This window comes from Pleurodeles waltl, chromosome 3_1 (assembly GCF_031143425.1).
Source record: "Pleurodeles waltl isolate 20211129_DDA chromosome 3_1, aPleWal1.hap1.20221129, whole genome shotgun sequence".
NCBI lineage: Eukaryota > Metazoa > Chordata > Amphibia > Caudata > Salamandridae > Pleurodeles > Pleurodeles waltl.
The window spans coordinates 399,946,309-399,967,190 of NC_090440.1; the positions used below are offsets into that span (position 1 = coordinate 399,946,309).

A 20,882-nucleotide genomic window follows, 5' to 3' on the forward strand; every position below is an offset into this window, starting at 1 on the left:
CCCATTTTTTTCTCTTCCAACAGATACACGTTATGCTTTGGTGTTAATTGACTATTTTTCCAAATGGCCAGAGGTGAAGTTGGTTGCTCAGGTGACATCTGCAACTATTATTGAGTTTTTCAAGGAGGTGTTTTCTAGGGAAGGATATCCGGAGGTGTTGATTTCGGATAATGGCGTCCAACTGACTTCTGGTGAAATGCAAAGTTTTTTTAAATATAGTAATATCAAACATGTTACTACACCTCTGTATGATCCTCAAGGGAATGGTCAAGTAGAGAGATTCAATCGAGTTCTTAAGGATAGTATTTGCTGGGCAAGAGGATTTGGGGGAATGTGGAAAGAGAAATTAAGGGAGAAGTTGTGGTATTATCGCATTACCCCGCAAAGTACCACGGAAGTGAGTCCATTCAAATTACTGAAAGGAAGACATCCTGTGTCTAAATTGTGTCCGTGGTGGTTTAAGAAGAAACTGAGTAAGGACTGGGAGGATATCTCAGTGGTGGAAGTTAGAGAAAGGGTGAGGGGGAAACAAGAGAAATTTAAGAAGAGATATGATGACAAGTGGAAGGTGAGGGAACCTAGTTTTTCGGTTGGTGATTGGGTAAAGGTGCGTGAGCCAGGTTTTGTGAGGAAAGGTGGCAGGGCTTTGAAGGTTGTAAAAGTGTTCAAAAAAAGTGTTGTTACACAGGATGGTAAAGTGTGGAATGTGAGCAGATTGGCAAAATGTGCTGGTAATTTTGAGTATCATGACGGAAATTGTGGAACTGATCCGTTAGTGATGTTTGAAAGTGGGATGCAATCTGGTGTTTGTATAAAAAAAGGGGCAAGTTGTGAACAACAGGAAGTCATGGAGAATGGTTCTTGTGAAGGAGAGGCTAATATGGAGTTGGGTGACAGTAATGGTAATGTTACTATGGATGATCAGTCTGTTGTGAATTATCATCCTGTGAATTATAATTCTGTTGCGTCACGTGTAAAGTCCTATGTCAGGACGAGACGACAGCCTGCAAAGCTCAAAGACTTTGTTTAGAAAAAAGTATGGTGTTTACATTATGTTTTGATTTACAATACGTTTTCTGTATTCTGTTGTTATATGTATTTTAATGTTTATATTTCTTTTGTTAGTTTTGTTTAAGGAGGGAAAGTGTGTTGTATGTTTAAGTATAGTGGAAGGTTGAGGGGTGGAATGTAGAATGTGGGGAGATGGAACCTGGGGGTTGGAGGTTAGAGCATTCTGATATGGGAGACGGTTGAGAAAGGATGTGTGGACCAGCTTGAGAAAATAAACTTAAGAAATACAAGATTACGTGTGTCCTCATCTTTACAGCAGGTCTTTCTTCTACCTTGCTCCCAAAACCTGGAACTCCCTTCCCACCGACCTTTGCAAAACCAAAGACCTACTGGTCTTCAGAAAGAACCTCAAGACATGGCTGTTCGACCAGTGACCCTCCCAGACCCCTCCCTGGGCTCCCCCCCCCCAGCGCCTTGAGACCCTCCTGGGTGAGTAGCGCGCTCTACAAATTTTTTGATTGATCTAATTGGCTCTCAGACATTGTAGAAAATGTTATTTATATATATATATAATAATAAATATTTAAGAACAAATCCTGCTAACGTATTTTCTATGTCTGGGCGGAGTAACCAAAACACTCTGCCGCACAATGTGGATTTCGGCAAGCGACGGAGTGCATTAGGTCATGCTGCTCGCACTGTTTTTTATCACCAGGTGTTTGTACCGCACTGAAAAATCTGAGCGAACAGCACCATGTGCAGCGCAAGAGGGCACTGCTTTTTTACTGCCACTCGAGTAGATTTTCTACTCAAGAGGCACCTTCCTCAATGCAAATGGAAGGTTTCTCAACACGACTGGTAGCAACCATCCGCGACTGCCCGCATTGAGGAATCTTGCTGGGAGGTGGTCTGAGAAAGATTCTCCTTGCTCGCGCTCGCCAACTTAACGTTGGTGAGGGTGAATGAGGGAAAAACTTCAGGACTCTGTGCTCTAAGCGGAGCGCAGAGTGGGAAAAACTCTGCAAACTCCATAAGTGGAGCGGAGATCACCGCACACCCCTAGTATTTTCTTCTAAGTGGAAGTCAACAGGAAAACATTTGGAAAGAGGGGGCGTAGGGGATTTTCCTTTAATATTGAAGGGGAAGTGAGGAAAAAAGAGCAGGTAGTCCTTGCTTGAAGGATCAAGAGACTGGCGGGGGAATCGGCGGTGAGAAACCAGGTCTACCAACTCGTTAATTAAATGGAAATAGCTAGGTAGGAGGCAATATACGCATATGCGACCGCAGATGAAATGATGGCCAGTCAACTGATTTTTCGAAGGCACGTGGCTCGTTTGCCAGCACGGGCATTACTAGTAAGACGGCATGCAGCTGAAATGCTGGAGTCTCTTCTGTGAGTGTCACAAGGAAGAGGAGAGGCACGCGCGTCTCAAAAGCCGAGAAGGCCTCCCTGCTAGGTTACTAAGCAATGAGCAAGGGTGCGCGGTCTCATTGTCGACATGCACTCTTCATGAGGCAGCCACGAAAGCAAACACACCGCGTTGGAGGCACATAATTCAAATAAAAGCAGGCAATGCGACTTCACAGTCGGGGCAATAAGAAACAGTAAATCAATGTGTGGAGGTAAATAAAGCACCAGTTATACATCGCTGTTAAAGACAAGGTAAACCGCAAATAATACCAGCTATAATAAACAGTACTACAATATTATTAAATGACCAGGGATAAAATACACACAATATAACAATACGTAGACATCAATAAGCGCTAGCAGGAATAATAGTAATCATAGGGTAGAGAGGTACTTATCTTGTGAGCAGCAGCAACAAAAGAAGGAAGATGGCTGCTGGTTGTTGAACCTTATAGTCCTTTGGAATGTTTAAAGTGTTCTAAGTTCTTTTTTATTGTTTCTGCTGCGAGCGGGCAATAAAAGGAGATTGCATAATCCCAGCCTGCGTGTCATGCCATTAAATCAACATACACTTAATTAAATTAAATTATGCATTCTTCACTGAATATTTCACCTCCGGTGAATCCTGGTGCTGTTAAACCAAATGTAGTGCTCATGTGCTAGCATCCTTCTAACTGTGTTAGTGCTAAAAAATAAACCTTAAAATGAATTAAACCGTGATCCTTATTTTCTAAGTAACTTATTCTAAAGAAATGTTTGGATATGAAGGGAAACAAAAGTAAATAAATGACGAGAGATGAGTACGGAGATGCAGTGACAGGGGGATACATTATTATACATTATTACATTATTATATTAATTATTGTTGAATTGCATTCTTCAACTCAAGTGGGTGAGAAAACATAAGTATTGAGATAAAATAGAATTGCACTTGGTTGCCACAACAGGCACACTAAGTTAGATCTTTTTACATTTGGAATTTTGGTTACCTTCTTGATAGTAACGATGCTAACGATCCCCTCTTGTAATGGTGTGTGATGCGTTAAAAGTGACTAATGTTTTCTCAAGGTTTTCCTGATGCAATGGTGACCATTATGATATTCTGTAATTAATCAAATTGTTTGTGTTTTCGTTGCTGTCTTCTCCTTGTCCTGTAGGAATTGATTCCTGTCCAACTGATCAGTTTCATGCATGTTCTCAATCAGTTGTGGATTTAGGATGGCAACTCATAGTGTGCAAGATGGAATTTGCTATGTGTTCTACTGTGTAGTTGGTGTTGGTCAATGTATAATGTTAGATCCAGGAATAGGATTTCTTCTTTAGAAGTAGAGGAACTCACTTGATCGCCCATTTCACTCTCAGACAGTTCAGAGATAAACTCCTGGAATGTGTTGTGTGGACCTTGACAAATCATCAATATATCATCAATATATCTGGCCAAACATTATATTGTTGGTAAATTGGTCATATTTCTCATTCCAGAGGCAGTATTTCTCAACCTTGTCCATAAAAATACAAGTGTACGGGGAAGTGAATTTGCCCCCTACCACAGTCCCTTGATGTAAAAATATGGATCCATTGAATGCGAAAAAATTGTTTTGAAGACAGAAGTCGAGCATTTCTAAAATCATCTGGTTGCTTTTTAGAAAGTGAACCGATCTAGTAGACAGTGCTTTTCTCACTGCCTACATGCTGGCAGAATGTTTAAGTGATGTGTAGAGACTCACTACATCTATTGTAGCCAATATGTCATCCGGTTGCCAATCGATGGTATCCAGTTTGTTTAATATGTCTTTTGTGTCCCTAACACAAGACGGTAAGCACTTCATAAAAGGCTGTAGGTTATTGTCTATGAATCCCCCTAACTGAGAACAGATATTATCTATCCTTGCAAGAATTGGCCATTCTCTGATGGGGCTATTCTTGGTAGAACACATATTGTGGACATTACTGGGTCATTTATGTACAAAAATTGCTTCTCATCGAGAGTTATCAGACATTTGTTGTACTGTTTGTCAAGAAATTCTGACACGTTTTTTTGTACTTCCAAAGTTGTTTTTTTGGGTATTTTTTGTAACATGTGGCATCCTCCAATTGCTGATAGATCTCCTTCAGATGGTCATCAGTATGCAGGTTTACAGCATTGCCTTCTTTACCTGCTTCTTTTATAATCAGTTCTGTGTTATCCTTGAGATCCTTGATTTCCCGTTTCTGTCCTTGTGTAATATTAGATGATAGATATCTTGTTTTGTTTTACTTTTGATATTCCCTTTCAAATCTTCCAGAAGTGCTGCGCGGAAAAGGTCTATTGTATTCCCTAGTGGTCGGGCAGGTGTAAATGTTGATTTCATTAAAAAAAATTGATTAGCTTTTGTATGCGCGGTGTCAATGCCCAGTACATCTGCTCTTTCCGTCACATCTGATGTGGTGTCCATTGTATCTGTTTCTGAAAGATTCATGAGGGGATTTATGTTTTTGAGATCTTGCACTGTTACTTCACTCGTGATTGGTTGTCCAGAGCCTGTTATTCTTGCTCTTGGTTTGTCTGAAAAGAACACTTTTAGTTTCAGACTTATGAATTTAAATAGATCTATTTTAGTTGTTCTTAAATCCCATTGAGTGGTGGGGCAAAATGATAGGCCCCTTTCCAGAACTTCCACTTGGGAAATGGTAAATTCCTGGGACGAATAAGGCATACTTGGTTGGGTGAGGAGAGGGTCGGCCCTACAATTGTCATTTCCACAATAGATAAGCATGCCTCAGATGTTGTGCTTTGTGGTGCATTAGTGTCTTTGTGAAGCAGTAAAGTGTGATGGGGAGAGTCCCTAGATTACAGTGAATATTGGTAAGTTTCAAAAGAATATATTGCAATGTGGTCAGTTAGTTCCTTGAATACAATGTGATGGGTTTATGTCCCGTGGACACTGCTGTGTGGCGTGTCAGTGGCCACAAGGTGCAGTGTAGTAATCATGTGCTACTAGAATGGTGGGGTTAGGGTCTGCCTGATGAAATGCAGTTAAGCAGATTACCTTCTTTGTGGTGCAGTGGACCATAGTGGTTTTCTGACTCTAGGATGCAGTGGTGTGAGAATGATTAGTGTCCTTAGGGTGCAGCAGAGAGTGGTGGGTTAGTGTTTTTAAAATGCAGTATGGTAGGTCAGTTTACAGTGTAAGCTTGCACGTGAATTACACTGCCAGCAAGACCCAAAAGTCTGCTTGACAGACCACCAATAACAGCCCTAGAATACCTCTTTTTGAGTGTTTCGCACATGCTTTGCTTAGAGCAACTTTTGTTGTACAGGAGTATTGAAAGGTTAGCACTCTGTGGCTAGGCCTAAACTAGGATGCTGTTTTAGGCTGGTACTGCTATACCTCACAGCGACAGCACTAAGAGGTCACAGTTCCGTATAACATTAAATAAAATACAATGATTATCTGTAGACTCCTAAAATACTCTCTTGTCTACTAGTCCCACCTCCCCTTGACTTCAATCTATAGTTTCCTACTGAGCACTGAATACACCTCAAGCATGTAATGGCTCCGACCCAATGAAGCAACGATTACGCGTTTTTGCTCCCATGTCCTCACTGTAAAAATCTGTCAAGAATGTTATCCAGATTCAATCATTTTGGGACACGTGTGAAAGTTTCAAAAGTGAAGAGGTGACACCGCCTTCTATCTCTTCCTGTCCAGATTCTAGGTATTATGTGTGAAATTATTAGACAGGACCCTATAGATTCCTTGACTTTTTTACTGGCAGCTTATGTTGCAGTGAATGAAAAAACAACCACTCTCAATGCAAGTAGAGGTGAAATAAGAATTCCTTGAACACTGACACTGGTTGCAACAGTGTTGCTTAGAAAAATTGTCGATGGGTAGTCTGTGTTTGTATGAAGATTTGGCTGAGTTGCAGTAATTGCATTGGAGTTTTTTTGCTTCGCCATACAGCCGAAACAGGTCAGTACCTCCTTTTCAACCAGCCCGTCTCGGGCCTTCCTGGCACAATCAGGGTGTCTCATAATGCTAGCACCACTTATGGTTGTCTAAGGGAACAGTGCTGTCCTATATGTTGAAAAGTTGCAGCTGCTCTAATTCCTCTAGGACACCCAAGGCAGAGATGTCTCACGATGGAGGACAGAGGTTTTAGGAATGATCTCTCATCCTTGGTAGCTTCTGATTAGTAACGGTAATGCAACTGCTATAACTATTTTGGTTAAAATTTGAAAAGATTTAGGAAATTGTGAATTAGGTGGCAAGTGCTGCACTCTTATCTTTTCGCAGAAGAAGCTGAACCTGCAGAATCATGTTTTCGCAGTGGCCCTGCCAATACTTTATCACCATTATGACCAGTTCCTTTTCTCACTGTTCATGACAGTATCAACTGTGACCCTCAGTGCCAGTTCAGAAGTGACCGCCAGACCCAGCGTCCCCAGGAACCGTCGATGCCAGCAACCTCGGCCACAACCATTTGCTTCACTTCTCGGAAACTTTGATCACACTAATGACGGCCTTTTTGGAATGAACATTTGTCCTGTTTAATTCTTTAATTAAATTCAGAATTCAGGTTTTGGCAGCTGTCTAGACATGACAATATAAATGCCACACTTGCGGTGTTACTTGTGCTGCCAAACACAGAATGAGTGACAAATTCACACTTCTAAGAATGGAAATAAGTGAGTTTTAATAGATATCATCCTTTTGAATTCAGTGCAAGATCTCAAAAACCTGCTCTTTGACACTTTTGAATCTTTGTAGGTGTAGTACAGTGGCGGCCGTCCTTTAGGGCGGAGGGGCCACGCCCCCCCACCTTTTGCCCCTTATGAAGAGTGACTGTCAGGCTGAGCAAAGGTCAGCCTGACAGACACTCTTCATTTTCAGGTCAGACAGCCAGGAGTGAGCCATGCGCGATTTGCGCAAACTCTTGGCTGCCTGAGCTGAACTTTGCTGGGCTGAGGAGGTCACAGCTCCTATGGGCGTGACCTCCTCGGCTCAGCAAAGGTGCCTCGAGGCCCTCCCCTGGGTGACGAGGAAAGCGTCACCCATTGACACTCGCCCTGGGCGCTTCAGGTTTAAGCCCCGAAGCGCCCAGGGCGAGTGTCAATCAGTGACACTTCGTCACAGAGTGGGGTGGGGTCAGTAGTCTCACTGTCCCCATCCCACTCTGTGACGAGGCTGGGAGCAGTCCCAACCCTCCTGGGACCTGGAGGCTGAAGGTAAGTGTGTGTGTGTGTGTGTGTGTGTGTATGTGTGTGATGTTTTAAATTGAATGTTTGGTGCGCGCGTGCATGTTTGAGTGTTATGAGTGTTAATGGATGTGCGTGCGTGCGTGTGTGAAAGAATGAGTGTGTATGATGTTTTAAAATGAATGTTTGGTGCATGTTTGAATGGTATGAGTGTTGTTAATGGATGTGCGTGCGTGCATGTCTGTGTGTGAAAAAATGAGTGTGTGTGAGTGTGTGCTTCCCACCGCCCGCTCCCTCCTAAAGCTGCCGGTCGCCACTGGTGTAGTATTATGGAAGACCTTTGATTTTAGAAAAGAAATACATGAAATGTTTTTAGGGCAGTTTCCAGTCAGCCCTCGTCATTCATTGGTCTGCAGTAGTGTCATTTACATTTTGTTTCCACCCACCACAACTTACTGCATGGGCAGTCCACTGGGGGTAATGGGGCAGTGTGTGTTTTTTAAATATATTCTCTCCTTTACTTTAATAATGTTTTGTTGTAAATGTTTCCAAAAGCATTTAAAAAAATGCTAACAGTGAAAGCCTTACCTGCTAGCTCTGTCAACGCTTGTTTGCTTGATTTCAACTCACTTGGATTAAGTTTACCTATTTTATTTTTATCCTGCACACTTTAAACAGAGTACTGGATTTTCTTTGCAAAAAATGTATCAACTTGCAGACAGTTCTCTAACAAACGAGCCTGGAACACAATTACATATTTTCTACAATTCTAATTTCAGCTGCTGTAAGTGCAAGTGCAACTAAAACATGTTTTAAAACGCATTTTCAAATACCAATGATAACAGAATCAGATTTAAAGATATCTACTACGTATCCATGATTTCTAATTATTCCTCAAAATTATTTTCATTTCTTGCTGGTGTGCTCGGTTTGATATTCCAAGATCATACCACGTTCTGAGATTTAGGCCTCATTATTTAGCCTTTGGATCTTGACAGGATTTAATACCCTTAAGTGCATCTGCCTGGTGCAGCGTATGCACTTAAGGCAAAGCTAAATGCTGAGTGGTTGTGATATGGAAGTGCCCTGCTCAACATTCTTTTTTGTTCTGCACAACGAAAGACCTAAAACGTGGTGTTTCTTACTACACGTAAGGGTTCATTTTAGGTCTTGGTTACACACATTTTAGCTGTGTATAGGCAGACCTAATGGTTCTTATACAAAACAGATGCAAGAGTGGGCCTTGCTGGATGGCTTTGTTGTCAATCTCAATTGTCATGCTGCTGTTCCGAGGGGTTTTACTACTTATTTTTGTGTATGTCCCACCTAGGAGGATTTTGGTCTCACCTTGTACCGATTGGATGAGTTGTATCCTTCCACTTACTTGAGGGGGTTCTTTTAAGGTTGCTCTTATGTTCAAGTTAAGGTTGATAGGGTTAGAGTACTGTTTTCTAAATTAGGTGACAAAGGTAGCAGGCCTCTCAACGTTATAAAGCCTACAGACATAACCTTTTTGATTTTGTAAAGCCTTGTGCTTTCCTTATAGAACCAATGCTGTGTCTATATGACTAGAGCCAACTTGTACTCAAATCATCAAAGATCCTCACAGGTAATAGGAGCAGACTACATTTACAGGATTAGTTGCCCCTAATTATATTTCTTTAGGGTATGTGATTGGCACCCTGGGTAATCTGCAAGGCCTCTATCGGAGGGGTTCCAATTTGTAATTCCAGTTGAAATCTTGTAAATAGTTTTTATTTTGAGTATGGTATTTATTTCTGTATGCATTAAAGTACTTTTTTGTTAAAGAAAAAATACTGGCTAGACAATGATAAATTGAGTGTTAATGTGGTGTATTATTGTGTTGTGACTGAGTTTCGAGCCCACAGTACCTCTGTGAATCAGCCTTGGGGTGCTATACCTGTTAATAGGGCACTTAGGGCCTGATTCTAACTTTGGAGGACGGTGTTAAACCGTCCCAAAAGTGGAGGATATACCACCTACCGTATTACGAGTCCATTATATCCTATGGAACTCGTAATACGGTAGGTGGTATACCCGCCACTTTTGGGACGGTTTAACACCGTCCTCCAAAGTTAGAATCAGGCCCTTAGTGCCGTGTTTGAGGGTCTGAGGTAGGAGGTACCACAACACCAGAAATGAAAGACTCCCATTAGTCACAATTAGGCCAAGTAACGTCCAATGACTCTGGGTCTGCATAGACTGGAGTTCTTAAATGAAGCACATTGTGCATTCTCTAAAAAATACAACTGGAGTGGGTTTGTATTGAAAACTCATTGACAAAGACAAAGGGGTTTGTATTGTGAATCTTAATGCAAATGCAATAGGGACCGATTTACATAGGAAATTCTCTGATAAAAGGAATACCAATGGGTTTTACATTGTGAACCCTCTGCCGAATGCAATTGGAATGCGTTAAGTTGAGATGCCCCTTTTTAGGTCTGGCCACAGTAAATGAGAGTTGTTCCAGACTCTATGTTCTTCTCAGTGTATACTTTAGAGTGTCTAAACTATTTGATGGTTCCCTCTAGGTCAGTGGTTCCCAACCTTTTGACTTCTGTAGACCCCCACTTTATCATTACTGGAACCCGTGGACCCCCACTGAAACATTATTGGAATCTGGGGACCCCCCAATAAGTCAATACTGACAGCTGGGGATCTAACCTGTTAATATTATTTAATTTACTAAGGTGTTGCGGGCCCCCTGAGGAGGCTTTGTGGACCCCAAGGGGTCCCTGGACCACAGGTTGGGAACCACTGCTCTAGGTAGAAATGACATGGCAATGTTTATGTTCATGTAAAACCAATAGTTGTACTTAATTGATTTTTAAATGTGGTGAAAAAGCCTCCCACTATGTATTGTGGATGTCTTGACAAAGCCTATAGGCTTAACTTTGCTGATCGCAAAAAGCTTTTTGTTTTGCAAGAAATCCATATAGGAGAATTGCTGTTTTTAGGGTTAAAGCCTGTTGGTTTGCAAATTGCCACCTGATATCACACAGATAATTAGAACAGACTAGATGATCACCGTCAGGTGGGTTAGTTGCCATCTGATATTTCTTGAGCATGACATGTGACACAGATAAAAATTATAAACTGTAAAGCACACACTGTTCATGGAGGATCCTTTTGCATGCAAATATTCCAGCGATATGAAATACTATTAATGTTGTAATTAACGATAGATCAAATTCCATAAATGAATAAATCTTCAAACAGCATGGAATTCGTTTCTGGAAAAATGAATAATTTTTATATATTCACTAATAATATATTCATCAATATAGCAAAGCAAAAGAGAATTTTTAGTGTTTTTATACAAATGCACTGGTGACCTCTCTAGTCCACAATCCCTTTACATCCAAAGGACAGAAGGAGAGCACCAACCCTCCTGACTCTCCAACCACAAAAGGTTAGGTTCCTAAATGAAGTCTTTCAAACAATCAGGAATCACTCTTAATGGACTCCAGCAGCTCATGTGAAGAATTGCGTCATGGAGAGTATAAGGTCGACTTTTTGGTCTCCCAAGGGTCAAACTGTCTATAAGACCATACTCAGGACAATGTGCCAAAGTGGATTAAATCACAATAATTGTTGCTCTACAACACAATAAATAACCCACATTAATAAAACTCTAAACAACACTAAAAGGCAGCAGAAAACCAAACCACGCTGTACATGCAAGTGAATCTCCTACTTACAAGGCACCCCAAAAAACAGCTTACAGAAACCTCAGTGTAAAACTTGCATTTTTCACATCGTCATAACATGCAACACCAAATTTACACCAAAAAGTGTATATACATATATATATGCACATATACATACAAACATACTTACACACATATATATACACATTCATAAAATAAGATAAAATCACCCACCAGTGCTCCATAAACAACTGACAAAAGTTAAATATCCCCAAGCAAAGTGAACCAACTAATACCCGAAAACAATTCCAAAAATAAAGCAACACAGCATATTAATACATGCTTCAACATCAACTTCCTAGAACAGCACTGCTTAATCCTTTTCATCTGGCACATCCAACTAAACAAAAAACATTGCAAGTCAAGAGTAAAGTACTAACATGCGATCTACAGTAGCAGGACTCTGCAGTACCATGTTTACCACTAGTCAGTTACTTCAGTTTAAAAAAAAGGATGATGTAATCTACATGAAGACAAAATAAACGCCAATCCATTAACCAGAATCCCACAAAACACACTCAACTTCAAGTCGCTAAAGAAAATAAATCCATTAGACACAAATATTACTTACTTCACCACAGATACGTAAACTCCCAACGGGCTCGAATCAATCATAAAGCTCAGGCATGCAAACAAGCAGTACCTTTTAAACAAACGCCTGGAGGGCATAGCCCCTTAGAAGTCACATGACCTATCCACACAACTGCGGGAGCCATCTTGGAACAGAATATGTTTCATCAAACCTATTTAATTCCTGTTCAGTCCTAACATTTCATACAAAAAATGGGCAACAATATAATGCATTCAAACATCAAAGTGAATCCAGATCTTATTAACACAGGTATACAGTTATAAGTATCTGGGTGGACAAATAGTCCCTCTTAACCCAACGCTAGGAAGGCCTTACCCCTTAAAAATCACATGACCAGTCCCCAAAACTGTGGCAGCCATCTTGGAACTGAGTATCTTTCATCAGATCTAATCAGGATAGAATATCTAACAAATTTCTAATCGGTCGAAATCGTTACATATAAATAAATGGCCAACATTATGATACACAAATCAAACCTGTATCAGCTAGAGGCCTCTCAAACATCAAAGTAAATGTGGATCCTGTTACAAACAGCTATGCAGTCATAATAGTCAAGGGTACTTCTGTTTTTTTTTTTACATTTTTTTATTTTCCATTCTAATATGGCCACCTGTCATGTTATAAGGCTGAATTTAAAATGACCACCTGTATCATGACACATGTACACACATGCTTCATGAGGCATGTACACATATGTGGCATGACACATGCATGTGCATTGGCGTCCATTTTAGAATGTGTTTGTTTAATGGAAAACCCATTTCAAAATTACCAGAATTGCATGAACTTGTGTGGTGATGTATGCATGTGACTACAATTGGGAAACCATTGCCAAAGGCAATAACTTAGCCTTTTAGTACTGCAACCTATTAGTTGTGCTATTGTTTGTTTAAATTTTCCAGCCAAGACCGCCACGCGGTCCTTGCAGGAAAAATCAGTGACAGTAAAGCCACCTTAGAATGGGACAACTACCATTGCTACTGACACTGCTACCTGGTAGCCCTATGTTGAAAGGTCTTTTCTATCAGAAAAGTGGCACTTCCCCACCTTGCAACTGGGTGGGGTTCTTAGGACATGTTTGGCAGGCCCCACCGATTTACGGCAGAGCTGGCACGTCACAAGGACTTCAGCCCTTCTAAGCTCACGACTTCCCTGCCTTACTTAGCCTGATTGATCTCTATTGGAGTCTCATCCAGCTTTGGCAGCAGTCAATCAAAGGTGGCAACCCATCCGTCACTTGCTCTCCGCCATTCGTCATTGCATTTCCATCCCCCTCCACGTCAAAGTCATTGCATTCTGGTTTTGACAAATAACCTTCTGCTGTGAACAATGTTCTGCTAGTCAAAAATATGACACCTGGTCAGCATTTGTTTCTGATCAAAATGCTCTTGCTGTGTCAGCGAGAGTACTTTTGTTAGAAATAGACCACTGCTACAGTGGTCAACTAAATATTGTACTGGTGGTCTGCTGCAGGAAACGAGACCATCAGCATTACTGTCTCGGTGAACATGCCGCCATGGTTAACATGATCCCCTTACTCTGATAGATACGATGACCTTCTAATGTGACATCAACTGTTGACAGTACACGACTGGTTGGGAAACATGTTCATTGAGAATATTATAGTACAAAGTCTGGCATACTTTCCATGTCCGACTTAAAATGGGGTGCCTGTGCAGAATTGAAATTACATGTTTTATTTTAGATGTATCTCACTTTATTGTGAAAGAGTGCTGTATTGATTGAGGTGCTCTTATCTATTGTGCTATTCCGTACATACCTTCAAACTGTACCAGCCATTTCCTGTCGATGACCTTCATCACAAGTCTGACAAATTTCAATTTTAGCTAACTTGAAATGCAGAAATTTATGACCCCTCCCGCTTTCATTTATCTCTTGTTTGTAATGTTTTTTGTGAGCACGAGTATTATATGTTTTTTTTAAAAACGGTATCTTGATTTCTTGAACTAGAGATTGCAATTTTTCATTTGTGCTTTGAGTAACCGTAACAATGCTGGTTGCTTGTGATGCATAACATGCCAAACCACTTGATTTTTACAACCATCGCATCATAAATTCAATGACTCATCAGATGCCATTGTTTGATCCAGTAGTCTGTATTTAACGTGTTGTAGAGTTAACAAGAGCGATCTTTAAATTAAAAAAACACGAGCTGTAGATGGGAAGCTGTGTAGGTGTCCCAACAGCTTTGTATTTCCATCTGTTGAATTGTGGTTTTGTGAATGGAAGCACATGCTGCATACACTTCATTTCTACAGTTAATTTCTTGTTAATTTTGAATGAGTGAAATGTTATTTCATATGGTGTTTTCAAATGGTGCCACTTCAAGTTACTAGTTCTCTTCTTTGATTGTCTTCTCCGAACTACTAGCCAGGGGTAATTTGGCGGTGTATTTGACTCATTCTAAAAATCGAAAAGGGTTTTATTTCTGCAAAAGAAATGTTCAATACCATGGATATTTGTTGTCTGGGGAAGCAGGGCAACTTGGTATTCCAGCTCTGCCACATTGCCCCTGAGAAATACAGAATGAATTACTACAAAATGTAAGATTCCCCCCTTCTGGACAGTTTCTCACCTAAAGCCTTCACCACCCTTTAACTGGTAAAATGGCTGAAGGGTTGTGCTGCTCATCCCCGATTCTGACAGAAACTCCATCACCAAAGAGGTCTGCAACATTGAAGCCGAGGGAAATCTCTTTTCATAACTATAGGGAAGAATTGAATAACACATAATACTGATGGCTTTACCTTGTTTTTTTGCAATATTTACATTCCTATTTCATTTGTTTCGCCTCCCCAGATGTGAAAATGCCAGTGCCTGCATTATCACATCTCCAAACTGCAGGAGGGTCCACCTAGTGAGGTGGTCACCCACTGTGGGACAGCAGTCAGACAGAGGCAAGAGGGGAGGAAAAGGGGGAGTCAGGAGCGAAGAGGAACTTTGACTATATGTAGGCCAGTTCGCTAGGTGCAACAAAAAAAAAAGTTAACCTCACAAAGGTGTCAGTGTGTTCAATACATGTAGGTCTACGGCAATGTGACATGCACAAGATTGAAGGCAGTACTTGCTCACCTACTGAGGAACATTCAGAGTGCGCTAATATGAGATTTAAGCCATTGTTAACATACACATACGCCAAATAAACGCTTCAACGACTTGTCAGGGGTAGTAAGCACTATCTAAATGCAATTTCAGTTCAATTCAATACACAAGGACATCATCATTTCCAAGGGACTGCTGGCTAGACTAGAAAATTGAGCAGTCCTGCCACTGACAGCTATGAAATGGTCTCTCTCCTTTAATCTGTCAATATAGGACGCTACGAAATAATTGTTAGTCCACCGGGATATATGCACATTTTCATTGAAAAATTTAACTTTCTTTAAAAGGAGGGCATACGTGATATGGTTGATTCTCACTAAAAAAGAGGTTCCATAAAGGATGCTAATATTGCAAAATACAGGTATAGGTAGTTCCAGCAATGCACAACACAACACTGCTCAACAGTACAGCACATCACTATGGTGTAGTGATACATTCGCCCCCCTCAGCTTTCCTGGTTTTACTACTTAGAAAACATAGAGGCCTCTCCCATGAAGGCTTCTTCAACATTGGTTCTGACAGTGATGACAGTGATGTGGCCTAGTCCCTATAGCTTTTGCCTTTGGAACAAAGAAAACCAGCTTTGAATGCCAGCCTCAGTTCAATATCTTGTGACTCTGTGCCAATTAATGCTGGTGAGAGGGAAAAAGATTTCCTCTGGGCTGGCGGATTTCTCCGATTGCTCCCCCCCTCCCATCCAAAAAAATGCCTGTAATCAAGACCTTAAGGAGTCAACGTTTAAAAGAACCTGGTTTACTCGTTACAATTTAAGACTCAAGAGCACACCAAAGAGTACACATGCACATGTAAACGGCTCAAAAGCAGGTGGTGTCCTTTCAGTCAGAGCCAACACTTCCCATTGTTGACACATGCAGGGCACTTGAACTATTACATCACTAATCAGTCTACAAGGTTCCAATATACAAAATCACCACACATAAATATTTTGAAAAAACATATTGCACCTATCTGATGAGGTGTGATACCCTGAAACTGGTCCCAGGATGCTTTGTTCCAATCCAGGGAGGACCAGGCCTGGCAGCTCTGTCTGGATTATTCCCATGGGGAACAGGGTCATGATACATTTGCATATGGCTGGGTCCAAACTGGGGTGGCATGGTGAGCAAAAGAACAATAGATTTAACCCAGGTCTGTGACTGGGGGTGAGTGTTTGAAAACTTTCAGCACTCCATCCATCATCTTGTTCTGTTGCAGAATCAATATTGGTGCGCCTCCAAGCTTGGGTAGCAGAAAAGGCTATTATAACCTTTCAGCAAATTGGCTGTTTCTGCACTGCAAGTCATCTATGAGCAATATATGTAATGGAAAGAACAGTAGAGGTATGCCATGTTTGCACATTTTTAATAGCTTTCAACAAGGTAGATATACCTCATGCGTGGTATTAGCTGGCTGCCCTAGAAATTAGCAACACAAAAGAGAAGGTGAGCAAAAGAACAATGGATTTAACCCAGAATTGTGACTGGGGGTGAGGATGCTTGTTTCCGGTCCAGGGAGAATCAGTACTGGCAGTTCGGGCTGGACTGTTTCCATGGTGAATAGGGTCAAGACTTATTTGCATATGGGTGGTCCCCAAACTGGGGTGGCGTGGTGGGCAAAAGAATAATGGATTTAGCCCAGATCTGTGACTGGGGGTGAGTGTTTGAAAAGTTTCAGCACTCCGTCCCTCATCTTGTTGTGTTGCCCAGAAATTCCCTCAGTATAGCTGACAATTTTGATTCCCCTTCTCTTTGGAAAATGGGCTAGCGTGCTTGTGGGATCAACTGCTGGCATCACAAAGAAAGTAACTAGTCTGTATGGGCTGAAACAGGGCCCTCTTTTATCATCTTTCTATATTCGTTTTATATTTATGACTTATGAATAGTCATTAACACAGTTTCAAAATTTCCCACCAAATCGGGTAAAACAAATCTGAGCGCTCTGCTATATGCAGATAATGAGCTAATCTTAGACTTTATTCTGGTTAATCTCCAAAGAGACCTTGACTCCTTATGTATTCATTTCAATTCTACCTTTTGAAAATTATCATGGAAAAATCTAAAAGTCACAATGGAGGCAATGTAACTTCACCTTGTATTTGGGGGAAAGAGAATTTGGAACTAGTGTCCACTTATAAATCCTTACGATTCATGATACCACAACATTTGTACCCCTCATCCCGAGTCCAATATATTTCAACCAAAGGTCTTCTTCCATCAGTCTCCTCACGGGGCATCTTGGCCTTCATAAAAACACCTTAATCACACATTAACTGTAAACGATGCCAGGATTCCGCCAATAACCTTGCATGGCACTGGAATTAGTATTATACAAGCATTTACATTTTCTTGATAGAGTGAATGGAAAAATTATAAAAACTCTATTAGATATTCATAAACGTATTCCCATCTTTGTCTGTTTGTCTTTTTTTATTAGATAAATTGGGTCTAAAATCTGGCTCTTAGTTATCTACTTTACCTGTAGACTCCTTCTCAGAATTAATTACAAGCGTAAGAGGGAAGATGCATTACGAGGAAGTTATTGACTGTTGTAGTTATGAAGTCCACCAAGATACTGTCTGCTTAAATGCAAAACCTAAAGTGATGCAGCCATATCTATTATTACTTGTCAACCATATGCTATGTAGATTGATTTTAAACATAAGAACTAATGACCTAATTCTAAATACCAATTTATCAAAATGGTATCCTCATCGTGGTCAGAATTCGATTTGCTTGTTATACATATTAGCTCCACTGGATCTTACAGATGTTTTCTTCCTTTGTCCAGTCCTTCGCAACATACGACAGAAGTTAATTCTAAATAAAATAACAGTGCCGATCGAGCTTTGAACATTCTATGTAACCCTATGGCGGTGGTGCAAATTATAGGATTGATGTACACACTCTTTATGTCTTTGATTACCATTTTAACTATGTTTCTTATTTATTTTGACTGCTTTGTATTGATTTTTTTGGGTTAAATAATTTGACATTTATTACACTGAATAAATGTGATGATGATGATCAAGTTCACTGCAATACAATTTATTTTTACATTTAACTTTTTGACTAGACTGTTCCAGAACAATTTATCGCTATGAAAAGTGATTAGCTTTGTGTCTGTTTTTGTTTTTGTTCGCATATGTGTTAAAGTATAACAAATGCAATTTTAATATGGGCTAAATTCACCCTTAGAATGAAGATGATGATTATGAATTCACTGCAGTCACAAGGTGAATCTTCAGTGAGAAGATATTAAACGTATCTTTCTATATCCTATAGGTATTCGTTCGTGGAACATTGACCTCACTTCGTGTGACCTGAATCAGCAGCTCAGGCTTTTTGTGACACGCCATCTTGCCCATTTCTCATCAGATGTTAAAGGTAAGCTTTGCTGAAGCTTTTTTCTAAAAGCACTAATTATTTTTTCTACGTCTTGCCTCTATTTGCTGTATGTAAATTGCTAGATTGCTAATTTCAATCTAGCAAGCTAAAGACGCACCGGCTTTGTAATGGCAGAGCTGTCAGTAGAACACTCTTTAGGTGGAACCCATGGTGACAAGGGCTAATGTAATTTCACCAAAATCATTGGGGTAGTATATGTGCTTTTAACTGGCATCTGAGCAGCTAGGTTGGGACATATTACGTTTTAGTACTTTTGTAAACACAAGAGTGCAGCATGTAAATAAATAGTGCTTAATGACATCTGCAGCTAGCTATAAGTGAAAGCTTGATGCTCTACTCCAATAAGCAAACCAGGGAAGTGCAATTACCAAACCTACTGGGTGGAAAGTGGAAATGCAAATTGTTATTTGACCTGTGTACTAATAGGTCACATCGTAAATTGTACATTTGCAGGGGGTCGTCAAACAACCTGCCTAATGAATATTAATTAGGCCTCCCAGTGTTTGGCTGCAAAGGCTAAGATGAAAGCCTGCAAGTGATAGCAGACCCGTGTCCCCGTATTTGCATTCTCAAATGGGAAACATTTGTTTAAAGCAGCACATGCCTATTAAAAGGTTCAGAGCTGCTTTAAAAAATGTTTCCCATCGAGGAAGACAGTGTGGAGAATAGACACTGCCATCTCCACCTGAAGCTGTGGTCATGATTCTTAAAGGGGAAGATGCCCCCAGGCATACATCTATACATCCTTCTAAATCATTCTTCTCTAATAATTAAAATGTGAATGCTAATGATACTGCCTGAAAGAAGACAGTGGAAAATCAGTTTGATGTTATATTTAGATATTTGCTGTCTGATGTGTTTGACTTCTTTTTAAAAAAATATGTAAGGTAAGTGCCAGAGTTAACTAAACTGGGGGAGAGAAAAAGGCATAACCGAGGCACATGTATGGAGGTGAACAGGGTTTTCTGAATACATATAATGCCAGTATTCTACAAATTAAAACAGCAATGGAAGAAGAAGGGTTGGATGTAGTCAAACAGGGGGACAACCAACAATGTATATCATGGCTAGAAGGATGTCAGTGATCCTAATCCCCTCTATAAATTTCAGTTTCTTAAGGTACTAAACTCAGATTTAAACCATATGACCTTCACAGTAGATGATGAAGCCTACATATAATTCCTTCAATGAGTTTCCAATTTGATTGCTACTCTTAAGTTCTTTTAGTTTAGTTTTAGTTCCAGTCCTAGAAATAGGCTACCATTATATTTCTGCCTTTGCTAGTACAGCATGTTCTGTCCTTAGGGCTGTCTTATTGACCCCAATATGGTAAAGACTGTAAGGTGTGACATCTATCACGTTTCTTTCTTGATTGACTGAAGAAAGAGCTAATTCACCCAACAGCCTGGTACCAACCTCCATTTAAAATATAGAAATTGACGCTTGTCAAGTGTCATATTAGGAGTGTCCAAGCTGGGAGGAAAAAGCTACAATAGGCAAAAAACACTTTTAGAAAATGTAGTCAATTAAATGAATGCAAGTATTGAAAAAACAAAAACTCTACCCTAAACCAGGATTGTGAAGAACCCAGCATAGATCTAGACCTAGAACTACAAAATCGAGCAGAAACACAGCTACAAAGTAGAGAAAGTATCATGGGACAAAAGTGGTAGCATTTGGGCAATAAATGCAGCACATCCATCTTTTATCAGTGCTTTCTTATGTAGAGTCTACAAAGGAAATACGATCATAGAAAATAGATTGGCATCATCTTGGACAGGCAACATCAGGCAACAATCACTGGAAAAGTCATCATATTAGGAAGGGTAACATATATGTTTAGCCACACTGACATCTTTAAAGATAAGGTGTCTTGCAGTCACCAGAAGAACCCTCCATTTCACGGCCCTTTTCCTGCGCAAGCCTCCATGCCCCTACCCTCTGGGTGACTGCAGCTACAGAAATGCCAACAGGGTCTGAACAGCAAAGGGAGAAATGCCTTGCTGTGCCCATAGCACAGGGCCAAAGATATATTGCCTCTGCATTCAATGAGCTTGGAAACCTGGAATGTGCTTCTTTCTCATCAGTGCACACTGCTGTCTCTGGTAAGTTCCCGACAAAGATGAAACACAGTATCCAAGACATGGTCTGTCAGTGTCTGTTTCTAGCATATCTAATGACTTTCTGGGTGAGACCGAACCCGTTCCAAATCTTTCTGCAAGTCTTGGAGCATGAAGACACCCAGATGTGTGTGCTTGCACACACACACACACACACACACAATCATGTTTTTATGCAAGATGGCAGCATTGCCTCTAGTTTTATTTATTTTATTCCTCCTTTAGCTATGTTGTGTAAGCAATTTATACATGCTTGTTCTCATCACTTCATCATGAAAAACACTGATGGATTTTGTCCTCTAGAAAAG

At 40.5% G+C, this 20,882-nt stretch overlaps 1 protein-coding gene across 1 annotated transcript in view; it reads left to right on the top strand.

Annotated features, from left to right (window-relative positions):
* MAP1A (microtubule associated protein 1A) overlaps positions 1 to 20,882 on the top strand; it is a 598,226-nt gene that overhangs the window by 141,661 nt on the left and 435,683 nt on the right. Inside the window, exon 2 of the mRNA XM_069222605.1 lies at positions 18,332 to 18,433. Within this exon, the coding sequence (XP_069078706.1) occupies positions 18,332 to 18,433 (102 nt within the window). The remainder of the gene's footprint in view (positions 1 to 18,331; positions 18,434 to 20,882) is intronic.